Source organism: Pseudozyma flocculosa (assembly GCF_000417875.1).
Source record: "Pseudozyma flocculosa PF-1 unplaced genomic scaffold scaffold00001, whole genome shotgun sequence".
Taxonomy (NCBI): Eukaryota; Fungi; Basidiomycota; class Ustilaginomycetes; order Ustilaginales; family Ustilaginaceae; genus Pseudozyma; species Pseudozyma flocculosa.
Window position 1 is genome coordinate 37,389 of NW_006920869.1, and position 14,936 is coordinate 52,324.

At 66.9% G+C, this 14,936-nt stretch overlaps 2 protein-coding genes across 2 annotated transcripts in view; one reads left to right on the forward strand and one right to left on the reverse strand.

Annotated features, from left to right (window-relative positions):
* Nucleotides 1-7,471, reverse strand: part of fas2 (fatty acid synthase) — a gene marked incomplete at both ends in the record, with an annotated part of 11,822 nt that extends 4,351 nt beyond the window's left edge. Inside the window, 2 exons of the mRNA XM_007877504.1 lie at nucleotides 28-5,449; nucleotides 5,601-7,471. Of these exons, the coding sequence (XP_007875695.1) occupies nucleotides 28-5,449; nucleotides 5,601-7,471 (7,293 nt within the window). The remainder of the gene's footprint in view (nucleotides 1-27; nucleotides 5,450-5,600) is intronic.
* A 2,059-nt stretch (nucleotides 7,472-9,530) lies between these two features.
* atr1 (abc multidrug transporter) lies at nucleotides 9,531-14,372 on the forward strand (the record flags this gene model as incomplete). Its single annotated transcript, XM_007877505.1, has 8 exons — nucleotides 9,531-9,852; nucleotides 9,973-10,130; nucleotides 10,244-10,253; nucleotides 10,352-10,540; nucleotides 10,636-11,824; nucleotides 11,929-13,549; nucleotides 13,644-13,779; nucleotides 13,897-14,372. The coding sequence occupies 8 exons, from the start codon at nucleotides 9,531-9,533 to the stop codon at nucleotides 14,370-14,372; spliced, it is 4,101 nt and encodes a 1,366-aa protein (XP_007875696.1).
* Between the last annotated feature and the right edge of the window lie 564 nt (nucleotides 14,373-14,936).

The following is a 14,936-nucleotide window of genomic DNA, read 5'->3' on the forward strand; positions in this document are numbered from 1 at the left end:
CGAGGCGGCCGCGTACGCCTCGGCGACCGTCTGGAGCCACTTGGTCGCCTCGGCCTCGTTGGGCAGGCGCTGCGCCGGCTCGCGCGTGATGGCCTCGAGGAGCAGCGCGTCGGTGCGGCCGGGTCCGAGGCCCCAGTTCTTGTTGGCCTGCGCCTTGATGGCCGAGAGGCCAAACCCACCGGGCATCTTGCTCGTCACCAGGCGGGCCACGAGCGCGGTCGTGTACTTGCCCAGCGTGCCGCTGTAGCCCGGCTGGAGCGCCTTGCCGAGATCCTCGATGCTGAGGTCCTCGCTGCGGTCCGGCAGCTCCGAGAACTCGAGCTGCAGGTCGCCAATGATCTCGTTTTGGAGCGTCGAGCGGCCGCCAGTCATGCTCTTGATGGTCTTGGACGAGGCGACCTCGCTCGAGGCCAGCTTCATCTTCTGTGCCAGGATGGCCTTGAGGGTGACGACGGGGTCAAGGGGAGCATCGGCCACCTCGACGGCCTCGACGGGGGCGGCAGGAGCCGCCGCGACGACCGGAGCAGCGGGTGCCGGAGCCGGAGTCGGAGCAGGCGCGGGGGAGGATGCCTTCGCAGGGCCTTCGTCGTCGGCAGCGGCCGCAGGCGCGGAGTGGACGTAGCCGATGGCATCGTGGTCCTTGCTCGAGCAAAGCATCTTGCGCTCGACGCCGAGGGTGCGGTCGCTGCGTAGGTAGCGGCCCGCCAGCGTCCGGTTGGCCATGCCCACCAGGATGGGGCCCGGGCCAAACTCGACCAGGCGGGCAAAGTTGACGTCGCGGAAGAAAATGTCCTGCGTCTCGATCCAGCGGACGGGCGAGGCAAACTGGTAGGTGAGCAGCTCGACGACGATGGTGGCCGCCAGCTCCTGGGCGCCGCCGGGCGCCGAGATCGAGTCCCAGTCGGCCAGCACGCGCTCGAGGACGGCGGAGCCGGTCTGGTCGTGGATGCGCTCGACATACTCGCGCGAGAGGGCAAAGGGCGATGCGGTGAGGTTGGGGATGTAGCGTCCCACCAGCTTGTCGGGGTGGACCATCTCGCTGCGGAGGCGCTGCTGGAGGAAGGCGCGGAAGGGCGGGATGCCGCTCTCGAGGAAGCGCGAGTGGAAGGGGACGTCGATGCCCGCCAGGGGGATGGTGGCGAGCCCGCGCTCGAGGGGCACCGAGCCGTGAGCGGCAAGACGCTTGGCCTCGGAGACGGCGTCCTCGACGAGCGCGATGACGTCGGCCGACTCGGCGTAGCTTTCGACGTTGGGACCGACGCGCTTGCCGACGCGGTCGAGCACGGAGCCCATGGCCCACAGGGCCACCTCGTGGCCGGCGACGACGCTCTGCTGCTCGGCCACGTTGAAGTTGACCGTCTGCAGCAGCTCGCCGCTGCGGCGACCGACGAGGTCGACGATTGAAGCGAGCGCGGCGTCGGGGGCCACAGGACCACCCTTGGCGAACGCCTTGGCTGCGGCGACGGCCACCATGCCGTAGCTGGAGCGGCCCTGCGAGTCGCGCGGGACGGCATTCTGCATCGTCAGGCCGCGGAAGAAGACGACATCGACGAGGTCCCTGAGCCGCATCATGCCGCCGACCGAGGCGAGGGCGGCATACTCGCCGAGCGAGTGTCCGGCAAAGGGGGCGTCGTCGACGATCAGGCCGCGGTGCTGGGCGTCGCGGAAGGCGCTCAGCTCGAACAGGACGAGCGCCACCTGGGCGAAGCGCGTGTCGAAGAGGAGGCCCTTGGGCGACTCAAAGGTGAACGAGCGCGTGGTGCGCGTGATCGAAGGGAACATGGGCCGGCGGACCGGGTTGCCGGACGAGTCGGTGGTGACGTAGTCCATGGCCATGTAGGTGCTGCGGATCCTCTGTCCGCTGGCACCGCCAAAGAAGACTGTCTTGCTCTTGGGGTTCTCGCGGACGATCTCGATGATGCTGATGCCGAGCGAGCCGTAGAGGTGCTCCTCGGCCTCGTCCCAGATGGCGCGGGCGACGTCGCTAGAGGCGTAGAGGTCCATGCCCATGCCCTGGGTCTGCGAGCCCTGGCCCGTAAAGACGTAGACGGTGGTCGGCTGCCGCACCTGGGCCTCGCCGACCAGCACCGTCTCGTCGCGCTGGTTGACGAGGCGGACGCTGATGACCTTTTCGCCGCGGCGCATCGCGACGTGGCTCAGCGTGGCCGACAGGCGGTCGCCGGGCAGCACCATGCCGGAGAATTCGGCGGTGAACGAGGTGCAGCGGGCGGGGTCGCCGTCGGCAGCGATGGCCTCGACAAAGCGGCGGGTGGCCGCCGAGGTGAACATGCCGTGGGTGATGGTGCCCGGCAGGCCGGCGAGCGAGGCAAAGTACGGGTTGACGTGGATCGGGTTGAAGTCGCCCGACGCCCGCGAGTAGGCCTCGTTGGATGCGGGCGCGTAGAAGGTGCGCACCGACTTGGCATGGCCCAGCTCGTAGGCAGTGTCGAGCGGGACCGCATCGTCGGTAGCATCGCGGCCAAAGCGGCGGACATAGTCGAGGACCGGGTTGCCGACCGAGGGGGCGTCGGCCGAGTAGTCGATGCGCGCCACCTCGACGAGGTCGCCGCCCAGCTCGGCGCGCTCCTCGAGCACGCTGCCCGTCACGTCGAGCGAGCGGAAGGTGGTCGAGTCGCGGTGCTTGGCGTCGGTGCGGAAGCGGAATCGCAGCTTGGCGCCCTGCATGGGCTCGGCGTCGGCGGTCCACTCGAGCCACTCCTTGGCCCGGAGGATGGCGAGGTCGGCGCTGCTCGAGATCGTCACGGCATAGTCGTCCTCGGACAGCTCAAAGCACCGGTCGAAGTCGGCGTAGCTGCCGCGGTAGAAGAATTCGGACGTGACGCGGAAGACGGGCTCGAACGCGGCGCCGTTGCGCTGCCTCGAGATGTCGGCCGCGACGCGGACCGTCTTGCCCGTGTCCGAGTTGCGGATGCTGACGACGCGCGCCTCGGCGATGCAGACGTCGCCGGCCTGGAGCGCCGCACCGCCTGCGCTGGTACCGAGCATGCGGAACTCGTTGCTCAGGTGGACCAGCGAGAGGAGGTCGGCATCGCAGCTGGCCACGGCCGCCTGCATGATGGCCTCCCAGCCCGCGGCGATGGCAAAGTCCATCGGCGCCTGACCTGAGGCGTACGCCTTGGAGCGGGCTCCGACGACGTCGCAGAAGCTCTTGATCGCCTCGGGCTCGAGCGCCTTGGGCTGGCTGGTGAAGGTGGCGGTCGGCGACAGCTGCGAGGCGGGCGGCATCTCGGCGTCGAACCACATCTTCCAGAAGAAGCGCTTGGTCCGGTCGTTGCGGCCCTCTTCGATCTCGTGGAGGGGCGCCCAGGGCTGGTCGGGGCGGTACGCGAAGCGGAGGTGGAGCGGGACCGCCTCGCCTAGCCGCTCCTCGAAGACGGTGACGTCGATCTCGTCGGCAGCCGACGCCGAGCGGGCCACCTCGAGCGTCTGGAAGCCTTCGTCGTGGTCGCCGTAGGATCGAGCGGCGCCGAACGCCGAGAGACGGACCGGTTCGCCGGCGGTCGACTCGGTGACCTCGACCGTCATGCCTGCGCGCGGGCGCAGGAGGCTCGCCATCGGGTTGGCGACGACGTTCTTGCCGCGGACCACGCTGCCACTGCAGAGCAGCGCGCGCAGCCATCCCGTCTCCTTGCCCGCCAGAGAGGCGAGCCAGGCCTCGACGGGGGCGGTGCGGGCACGGTCTGCCTTGAACGTCTTGACGACCGTCGAGCCAAGGGTAGCGACCTCGTGCGGAGGCAGGAGCCCGGCATGCTCAGAACGCTTTCCAAAGAGGGCGCGATCGAGGTACTCGACTTCGGGCACCCGGGAGACGTCTCCGCCGTAGAAGCGGTCGAGGACTTTGGCGATCAGGCCGGCCTCGACCGAGCCGAGCACGTCGGCGACCGGCTCGTCGACCGTCGACTGGCCTCGGACGGCGATGGGGCCCTGAAGGATGCAGACGCGCTGCGGGTCGCGGTCGACGACGGCGTCGAGGTCCTCGGCCTGCCAGAGCGAGTCCTTCTTGAACTGGGTGGCAAAGTCTTCGCCGAAGCGCGTGATGAACGGCGGCGGCTTCTGCCCAGCGCGCCAGCATAGGGCGTGGAAGAAGGCGGCGTCCTCGGCGGTGAGCTGGGTGGTCCGAGCGTGGCCGTAGAAGGCCATCAGGCGCTCGAGGCACCTGTGCGGGTCGGTGTCGAGGTCGGTGTAGCTCTGCAGGCGGTACGAGCGGCCGGCGGAGCGTGTCTCGCCGACGGGCTTGCCCGAGGCCGAGAGGGCGAACCGCTCCTCGACGCGGCGGCACCAGTCGCCGAAGAGGGTGCGGTGGCTGCGGTCGATCCAACGGGCCTGGTCGCGGACAAAGAGGAGCGAGAGCATGCGGACGCACACCTCCTCGTACGTCATGTCGGCGACGTCGAGCTGCGGCACGCCGTCCTTGTTCTGGGCGAACCACACCTTCTGGAAGTCGCGGTTGAGCCTTCCGATCAGCCGGGTCTTGTTCTTGGCGAGGTAGGCGAGCTGCTTTTCCTTGGACGGCAGCGAGAAGCACTCGCGGTCCAGCTCGGCCCACAGCATCGTGGCGCGGTTGGCGATCTGGTGGATGGGCTCGTTCATCTCGCTGTTGACTGTCAAGATGCCGCCGGTGGGCTTGTCGTAGGTGCCCTGCCACTCGGCGTCGGTGCATCCGGGCGTCTGGGCGATGAGCTGCTTGACGCCGAGCGAGGTGCCAGCCTCGCGCGCCGTCATGATGCGGCTGCCGAACAGCACGCCGTCAAACGGCATGGGCGAGGCGCCGCGCTCGACGCTCCACTCTCCGCTCAGGTAGGGCCACACGTCGTCGTCGCAGGTGAAGCCGGAGCCGGCGACCAGCACGAGGTTGGGCTGGCGGCGGATGAGGCCGTAGGAAGCCAGGATGGGCTGGTGGAAGTCCTCGGCGCTGTGGTGGCCACCCGCCCGTCCGCCAGTCCACTGGAGCAGGATGCCCATGTCCGGGTTCTGAGCGGCGATCTTGCACACCTGCTGGATGCCCGCCAGGCTTCCCGGCTTGAAGCTGACGTGGCGGATGCCAGCCTCGCGCAGCGACGTGAGAAGCTCCTCGGCCTTCTGCGGGGTTGGAATGCCGGCGGCGACACAGAAGCCCTCGAGCGGGAGTCCCTCGCGGCGCATCTGGATCCACGCCGGCAGCTGCACCGCCCACTGGCGCTGGTTGATGTAGAGCGAGTTGAGCGTCAGGCCGTGTCCGGGCTCGGTCATCGACTGGATCTCGGCCACGCGCGCACGCAGCGCCTTCTCGTTGTAGAGACCTCCGCCGGCCAGCTCGATGTGGTAGCCGGCATTGAGGACAGCGGCGTTGAGCTTGGCGCTGACCGTGGTCGGCGTCATGCCAGCGACCATGATCGGAGGGCGGCCAAGCAGGCGAGACATGGGCGTGTCGAGCAGCAGCTTGCCGGCGCTGTCGAGGGAAGGTGGAGGGGTCATCGTGGTAGCCGAGACACGAGGCAGAGGCGGGTCCGACGGTCAGCTGAAAGATCCGACAAGGTAGGGCCGGGGCCGTCCCCGGCGCGCCCGTGAGGCCGTGCGGGCGTGCGGGTGCGGATACTCACCTGGTCTTGACCAGCTTGGGCTGGAATGCGTTGTCCCATCGCGACTCGCGGGGCACGCCATCGACGCGGTAAAAGTCGGCGCTGGCCGGGTGGGTGCCGCTGACGATCATCGTGTGGATGCCACGGCCCTGAAGGTTCCTGGCAGTGATGCCGCCGATGCCAAAGAGGCCGCCCGTGCCGAAGTCGACGATGTGAGTCGCGCTCGGCGGCAGGTCGATGGCGTCTTGCCAGTGTACGGGCAGCGTCAGCAGCTGGTCGCAGAGGTTGGACACCAGGCCGTCGTCGGGCAGGCTGCGCAGGTCGCTGCCGTCGTAGGTGCTGAAGACCGGGAGTACGAGGTCTTTGGGCGACCACCTGATCGCAGCGGCCTCGATGGCGGCGGGCGCCACCCCTTCGAGGTAGGGCGCGTGGTAGGGCAGGTCGACGGGCAGGAAGCGCATCTTGAAGGTCGGCTTGCGCTTGGCCGAGGGCACCTTGGTCTGGTCGAGCTTGGGCGAGGCGCAGAGCGGGGCGAGCTCGCGGATGAGGCCCATCAGCGCGCGCGGGTCGCCCGTGAGGACGACGGTGGTGGGCCCGTTGACGAGGGAAAAGTAGATCTGGCGGTCGGCATCGAGGTAGGCGTTGCACGCCGCCACCCTCGGCTCGAGGAAGGAGCGCTCGAGGCCGTTGACGAGGAGCATGGGCGTAGGGATGTCGTGGCCCGCCTCGACGGCCTCGGCCTGCATCTCGGGCTCCACCTCGTCGCAGGCAGTGGCGCTGACGGCGTGGAAGGCGAGCTGGAAGAGGAGGTCGAGCGTGCCGACGGTGCGTCGGATGAACTCGTCGTTGCCGCCCGCGCTGGCAAACACGGTGGCGGCGATGATGCCCTGGCTGTGGCCCGAGCAGGCGGCGAAGCAGTCGCGCACCTCGGCCGTCGTCATGCCAATCGAGCGGCACGTGGCATAGTACTGGGTGAGCTGCGTGAGGAAGAGCATGGGCCCGCTGATGGGGTTGGCCGTCAGGTAGTCGGCGGGCGGGCGCTGGCCCGTGCCGTCGATCCACGAGAGCAGCCGGTACCCGTGCTGGTAGAGCGCGTGGGGCGTGCCATCGGGGCTGGCGACGCTGCGCGCCAGCTGGCAGAGGCGACCCTCAGCCGCCACCAGCAGGGGCTGGACGAGCGGGCGGTAGGTCTCGTAAAGCTCCTGAAGCTCGTCGAGGTAGCCGCGGTTGTTGCCCTGACCGCCAAAGACGGCGTAGATCTCGATCGTCTTGGCCTTGGCCTCTTCCAGCAGCCGCGGTCGCCGGAGCTGGGGCGTAAAGTGGCCGGCCTCGAGGGCGGCGTAGGCCTCAAAGTAGGCTCGCAGCAGCTGCTGGCGGCGTTCGAGCCCGAGCGAGAGGGCAAAGCTGTGGATGTCGGCGCTCGGGCCGAGAAACTCGGAGTGGAACTGATTCCACGAGGCCCAGAGCAGCGAGAGCTCCGAGGCGAACCCGCGGCCCTGGTCGTTGCCGGCGGCGATGCGCTCGGCCAGGAAGCGCAGGAAGCTGGCCAGGAAGAGGGCCTGGTCGGCCGAGGTCGCCTTTGACTGCTCGGCCTCGGCCTCAGCCGGAGCCGGGGCGGCGTCGGACTCGGCGCTTGCTGCGGCGAGAAGGTGACGCTCGAAGTCGGCCTTGATTGACTCGAGGGCAAAGTAGTTGACCGAGGCGCTGGGGTCGATGGGGATGTTGAGGTCAAAGTTGGCCTTGTGCGAGCGGATGCGGACGGTGCTGAGGGCGCTCGAGACGCTGGTGGCGAGCTCCGAGTGCAGGTCGTCGGATCCCATCTGGGAGAAGGCGGGCGAGACCGAGACCTCGGTGTCGCGGGGAGATCCGTGTCGAAGGGGAGAGGCCGCCATTGTGAAAAAGGATAAGGGTGAGGTGATTGCGATGTGCCTGGAGTGCGACAAGGAAAGAGAGCCAAAGAGAGATCGGAAGAAGGGTATAGCAGATGGTCCGATGACAAGTGTGGTGCGCGGCGTGGGTCGAAGCGGTAGGGGCAAGGCAGAAGAAATGCGGCCGCAGGTGACGAGCGTGGTTCGGATGCGTTGTTGATGGTTGGAACTCCGTCGATGTAGAAGCTGGGCTGTACCTGGCAGCAGCAGCAGTGGATGGCGTTGTGATTGGTGGCGGAGTGGGGGAAGGCAGGTTTAGAAGGCGGGGAGGTGGCCGATGAGCGGGGTGTGGCGCATCTTATACAGGACAGCAATGGAGTGGCGCGCTCGTGAGGGGATACGGGGCAGCGATGGCAGGCATCGCGTCGCAATCCTCTGCTCGCTGAGCAGTATCTCGGGGCGAGAGGGGGCTCTCTGATGCTGAGGAACGGCCGCCGCGCCGTTTCGACCCCCAGGGTGCGAGGACTTTGCATGCTGTCAAAGACTGGCCCTGGTGCATCGCAAAGCGTGGCATGCTCATCCTGGTCAGAGGGGAAGACGGCTGGAGAGAGCGGGGCTGGGAAGGATCAGTAGTATGGCGCAGGACCGTCTGAAGCTCGTAGGTCGAGGAGCGATGGCGTGCGGACCGCTCCGCCACGACGCCGTTCGCGCAGGCCGGTACCTCGGGCAGGCCATCGAGGTGCAGCGCCCGGGCAGATGTAGCATGCGCTTCCGATGCAAGTGGGTCGGCCGGCCGACCAGTCGGCCAGCCAGCCAGCCAGCCAGCCAGCCAACCAGCGGTGTGGTATCGATGAATGCAAGACGATGCGCGAAAGGGTTCGTGAGGGTCGACCACGAAGGTTGTCCGGGTTGCTGAGGGGGGCAGCCCGCCCACGCCGCGTGGTGGTGGCAAGAGGGAAGCGTGAGGTGGCAAAGGACGCTATGCGCTCGTCTGCTCGCCTCTGGGCTGGCGGCGCAGCCTGCTGCCCTGCTGCCCTGCTGGCTTCCTGGCCCGCAAGCGTGCCCTGCCTGCCAGCTGTCCAGCAAGGCCCAACGCCCACGACCACGGCCAGCGCATAGCACCCTCGGCCTTCGGGCGGGCTAGATCGGGATTTTCTCAAACCGAATCGGGAAGTGGCCCTCAACCACTCCCCCTCATGACGCAGCCTCAAGCTCAGGCGAGCGACGCAGGGGCCTGGAAAAACGCCCGTGTCATCGCTGAAGCTACCGAGACTGAAGGGAAGCGTAGCCTCTTTTGACCTGAGTGCTGCTCAAAGGTGATCTGATGAATGCGCCGGAGGACGGGGCGACGACGTCGACGAGCTGGTGAGTCTGGGCCGGAAAAGGTCAGATCGGGCGCGCCCGATCGGATGCGCGCGAGGCGCGGCTGGCTGCGCTGGCTGGCCCCCCTTTCGAAAATCCGACATGCGTGCGGTGGCGGCGAGGCGCGTCTGGCAGCCGTGCGCAGCTTGCTCGCCTCGCCTCTTCCACCACCCACGCGCTGCGCCACCGCCGACGAGGACCCGTACACGGGCAAGCATCAACACACACAAGCAGCTCGAGGCCGCGACGTGGCCCGCCATCCCGCAGGAAAGCCTGCCCCTGCCCCCTTCGCCAGGAACGTGGCAAACGACCGGCAGCCGCGTGGACGCTCTCGGCGGCGACGGCGCTGGACTCTCGGACAAGGCACGCCGCGACATGGCGGGGAACGGCATTTCACCTTTGACGATTCGCGCTCCTTCGCTCGCTTATCTTCCATCATGACGGCAGCAGCAACCTTGTTCCCCCGAGGCTGTCGGCATCACGCCGTCCGACGCCTGGCCATGCCCGTCTACCCCCATGCTCGCAGCCCGTCGGCGGCTCTCGGTCGCCTTGCCGTTCCCTTTAAAGGTCGCTCCTGTCGGCGGACCGGCGCGTGGACGTGGTCGCATCGTCTTAGACATGGCCCCCATCCCAACCTCCCCTCCTTTGGCTCTCCCTCAGCTCCCTCGTCTCTGATCCCTCCCCTCGACATCCGCCCCCAGCAGCCACCGCACTCGCGAGGATGACGCTCACCGGGAAGGTCTCCGGCGTGCGGCCCGACACTTCGTCGTCGGCTGCCACGGGCACGACGGCAGCAACCGACCGGTCCGACGCCTCCAAGTCGTGCGCCGTCTCGATTGTGTCCGATGATGGCCCGGAAGGCCCGCCCAGCGCGACGCGAGGCGAGCAGGCCGAAACCACTCCTGCCGCCACCTCCTCCCCTGTTTCGAGCAAAGCATCCTTTAGCCAGATCTTTGCCTTTGCCGACGGCCGTCTGGCCTTGCTCAACATCATCGGCCTCCTCGCTGCCGCAGCTGCCGGCGTGGCCCAGCCTCTAATGACCAGTGAGTTCACCAGCCAGCTGGCCTTGAAGCAGCAGGCATCCCAAGTCGCCTGACCTCGTCTGCCCGTCCTCTTGACCCCTGCTTCTCGCGCCCGTGCCATCGGTCCACTCACTGCCCTAGTCTTCATCGGGCGCATCTCGACCTCGTTTCTGCGCTACTCGAACGCCTTCTTCGACCACGACCTCGACATCTTCCACGTGGCCCAGAAGCAGCTCTACCACGACATCCGACAGGACTCGCTCATCCTCGTCTACCTCGGCATCGCCATCTTTGCTGCGGTGAGTGCGGCGACGTCGAGGTCTCACACGGCGGCAGCGAGGGTCCTGCATGCTGACCTTGCAATGCTCCGCGCCGTCTTGTTGCGTCGTCCCGCTGCCGCCGCTGCTACTAGTCGTACATCTGTGAGCGCCTTCTTCCATCCCGCGTCGCCCAGTCCAGCTCTCCTGCCTCGCCGCTGACACGCTGTGGCTCCTCCCTTTTCTGCCTCGACGCCGTACAGACATGGCTGCCTGGTCCTACACCAGCGAGAAGATCTGCTGCCGGATCCGCGAGGCCTACCTACGGTCCACGCTGCAGCAGGAGATTGCCTATTTCGACGAGTATGGCCCGGGCCAGCTCGCCTCGCATATCCGCTCCGACGTCCACACCATCCAGAGCGCCATCAATGAGAAGATGCCCATGACGTTGAGTGAGTGCACGCCCAGGCTGCTGCGGCGAAAGTCCGGTCCTCTCCCCGTGGTATGCTTGCTCATCCCCGCCTCTTCGCCCCATCGCGCCCGACAGTGTACGTCTCGACCTTTGTCGCCTCGGTCGCCGTCGCGTTCAGCCAGTCGTGGAAGCTGTCGCTGGTGCTGCTGCCCATCGCACCCACCATCCTCGTGGCGGGCGGCGTCATGAGCGTCCTCACCAAGGCCGCCAAACAGACCGAGCTCGCCAGCACGTCCAAGGGCGCCAACCGCGCCGAGGAGGCGTGCCGCTCGATCCGCACCGTCAAGGCGTTTGGCAAGGAAGCCGCCATGCTTGAGCAGTACGACCGCTGCAACGAGGAGACGACGCTCCAGGGCGCCAAAATCGGCAAGCTGCAGGGCATCGGCGTCGGCTCGCTCATGTGGACGATCTACTCGGGCTACGCCCTGGCCTTCTGGTACGGAAGCAAGCTGATCGGGCAAGGCGAGCTGAGCCCTGGACGCATCATTTCAGTCATCTTTTCCAACTTTATCGGCGCCTTTGCGATCGCCACCATCTTCCCCAACCTCGAGTACTTTTCGGCGGCGCTGGCTGCGGCGGGGCCTGTGCTGGCAGCAATCCACCGCAAGCCGAGGCTCTCCGAGGCTGGCAGCGACGACGGACTAGAGCCCAAGTCGGTGGCCGGTCGCGTCGAGCTCGAAGGTGTGTCGTTTGCCTACCCGTCGCGACCGGACGTGTCAATCCTGCGCAGCCTGTCGCTCTCGTTCGAGGACGGCAAGACGACGGCGCTGGTCGGCGCATCGGGGTGCGGCAAGAGCACCGTCATCGCCCTGCTGGAGCGCTTCTACGAGCCGACGGCCGGCCGCGTCACGCTCGACGGCATCGACATCCGGCACCTGCGGCTGTCGTGGCTGCGCGACCAGGTCGGGCTGGTGAGCCAGGAGCCCACGCTGTTTGCCACCACGATCCGCGCCAACATCGAGTTCGGCCTGACCAAGTGCGACTACAACGACCGCCTCACTGACGACGAGCGCTTCCACCTAGTCGTCGAGGCCTCCAAGAAGGCCAACGCCCACGACTTTATCATGGCCCTGCCCGACGGCTACGCTACTCTGGTCGGCGACAACGGCTCCCTGCTTTCCGGTGGCCAGAAGCAGCGCATCGCCATCGCCCGCGCGCTGGTCAAGGATCCTCGGGTGCTGCTGCTCGACGAGGTGACCAGCGCGCTCGACACGGCGAGCGAGGCCGTCGTCCAGGCGGCCCTCGACGCGGCTCGTTTTGGCAGGTGAGCGGCATCGCAGGTGCAGATCGGTCGACAAGTCTAGCCAACGACCCGCCGCTGACACTGTACCATCACGTTTCTTTCCCTCGACGCCCGCCTGCTGCCAGGACCACCATCGTTGTGTCTCACCGCCTCAGCACTGTCAAGAACGCAGATCGCATCGTCGTCCTGGGCCGCGACGGCGTCATCGAACAGGGCTCTCACGACGAACTGATGAGCAAGGCCGGCGGCGCCTACGCTACCATGGTCGGCCAGCAGGCGCTGTCCAAGCCGGTTCCTGTCGAGGCGGATCCAGACTCTGTCCAATCAGTTGTCGATGGCCGCACCAGCCTCCAGGCTCCCCTCAAGACGGCGCTCGGCACCTTCTCGCTCGGCCGCATTGCCGCGTCCTTTGAACTGCCGAGGATGTCGGACTTTGTGCAGAACGGCCGACCCAGCATCTCGGTGCTCCGGCGCAAGAGCTCCGGCGGCGAGGTGCCGACCGTATACGAGGACGACGATGAAGATCAGGAGAGCTCGAAATCTCGACGGGAGTCCAAGCCCGGCCTGCGCGCCCTCGCCGGGCTGGTGCTTCGGGGCGAGCGCAACAAGCGCCTGCACCTCGAGTTCCTCGTCGGCCTCGTCGCGGCCAGCGTCATTGGCGCCATCTACCCCATCTACTCTATCGTCTTCGGCATCGCGATGGACAACTTCACGCAGTGCAACGACGCCGGCCCCTGCTTTGCGCCGATCCGCGACAACATGCTGCACCAGGGGCGGATCAATGCCGGCGCGTTCTTCGTCATCGCGTGCGGCGCCGCCGTCATCAGTTTCCTCCAGGTCAGCACTCTGACGCGCGCCGGGTCGAGCGTGGTGCAGCGGGTGCGCCACCTGATGTTTGAGCGGTACCTGCGCTCCGACGTCGCCTTCTTCGACCACCCGGACCACTCTGGCGGCGCACTGTCGAGCCGGCTGACGGACAACGCGCAGAAGATCTATGGCGCCCTGGGCCCGACGCTCGGGGTCGTGGTGCAGTGCACGACCACGATGGTGGTCGGCTATGTCGTCGCCCTCTCCTATGGCTGGAGGCTGGCGCTCGTCGTCATCGCAGTCTCGCCGCTGACGCTGTCAGCGGGCCTGCTGCGCCTGCGCATCATTGCGCACAAGGACGAAAAGACGCGCACGGTCCACGAGACCGCCACGCGCCACGCCAGCGAGGCCGTCGGGGCCATCCGCACCGTGGCCGCATATAACCTCGAGCACGCCTGTCTCGACCTCTACCGCCAACACCTGGACGGACCCGCATCGACCCTGGTTAACTCCATCCTGAGGAGCAGCATCCTCTTTGCCCTCTCGCAGTCCATCACCCTCTTCGCCATCGCCATCGCCTTCTACTACGGAGGGAAGCTGCTTGCGGACGGACACCTGACCAGCAAGTCGTTCTTCACCGTCCTCATGTCAGTCGTCTATGGCAGCGTCCAGGCCGGCAATGTCTTCAATTACACAGCCGATCTCTCTGGAGCTTACGCCGCCGCGCGTGCCACCATGGAGCTGATGGAGACCGACCCGACCATCGAGCGGGACACGGAGCGGGGCAAGGAGCTTTCGGATGTGCAGGGCGGGCTGCAGCTTCGCAACGTCTATTTCACCTACCCGTCGCGGCCCAATGCGCCAATCCTGCGCGGCATCTCGCTCGACTTTGAGCCGGGCACCTTTTGCGCCCTCGTCGGATCCAGCGGATGCGGCAAAGTGAGTTGCCGGCGGCAGAGAGACCACGCTGACCGAGGACTCTGGCAACTGACCGCCCTCGTTTGACCGTCTACTCGACGCGCTTGCTCCTCAGTCTACGATCCTGCAGCTCCTGGAGCGGTTCCACGACCCGACGGGTGGTCAGATCCTGCTCGATGGCTGCGACACGCGCTCGGTCAACCTCGCCTCGCTGCGCCGCCACATTTCCATGGTGCCGCAAGACGCTGTCCGTGGGTGTCCATGCCAAAATGAAGCGGCCCTCCTGGCCTAGCGCAGCTAGCAATCTCGACATGAGCTGACCTCTGCGTGCCCACCATCGCCTCTCCTTGACCCCGCGTGCTCTGCAGTCTACGACGGCACCATCGGCTGGAACATTGCGCTGGGAAGCGTCGATGACCCCTCGTCGGTGACGATGCCGGCGATCCGCCGAGCCGCCGACATCGCGCAGCTGACGGCCTTCATCGATTCGCTACCGGACGGCTTCAACACGCACGTGAGCGGGCGAGGCGTTCAGCTATCGGGCGGGCAGAAGCAGCGGATCGCGATCGCGCGCGCCATGGTGCGCGAACCCAAGATCCTGCTCCTCGACGAAGCCACGAGCGCGCTGGACCCCATCGGCGAGAGGGAGGTGCAGGCCGCGCTGGAAAAGGCGAGCGAGGGCCGCACCACGATCGCCGTGGCGCACCGCCTTTCGACGATCGCCAAGGCGGATACCATCTACGTGCTCAAGGACGGCGACGTGGCCGAAAAGGGCGATGCCAAGACCCTCACGGACCGCGGCGGCATCTATGCCGAGATGGTGCGCGTGCAAAACGTCGCGTGATTTGGGGGCTCGTGATGGGCCAAGTTGTTTGTTCATAGACCTTTTTCGTGGCAATCTCATCAGCGGTTTCCCTTCCTCGCCCTTCAGGTGCCGTCGTCGTGGTTGGCGTGCTTGCCAACTGTCCGTGTGTGGCAAATTAGCTCTGTCGCCGACGAGGATGGGGAAAGGCGGACACGGCCGTGCCTGTCTTTCGACACAGGGTGTGTCTGAGGGAAGCATGTTCCTGCCTCTGTGGGGCGAGGCAGCGCGTGAAAAGCAGAGGAGAGGAAGAGGAGAGGAGGGCGACACGTGGCGCATCTCGACGAAGGGCATAGCATCATTGCGCAAGGGGCGCGAGGCCGGGCAGGGCATGTCGACTTGCGCCCCGGCCCAGATGCGCGCGGTCAATGTTCCGATGGAGGGAGAGGGGGTCGTATCGGTGCATGCGCATACTGAACGTCGCTCCTCTCCGCTGTTGATCCTCTCCGCTGTTGATCCGCCCTGTGCGACATCGTACCGGTCTCTAGATGACGGCGTGGCGGGATGAGGGTCGAGCGTTGGTCGGTCTCGCTTTCTTGTATATAG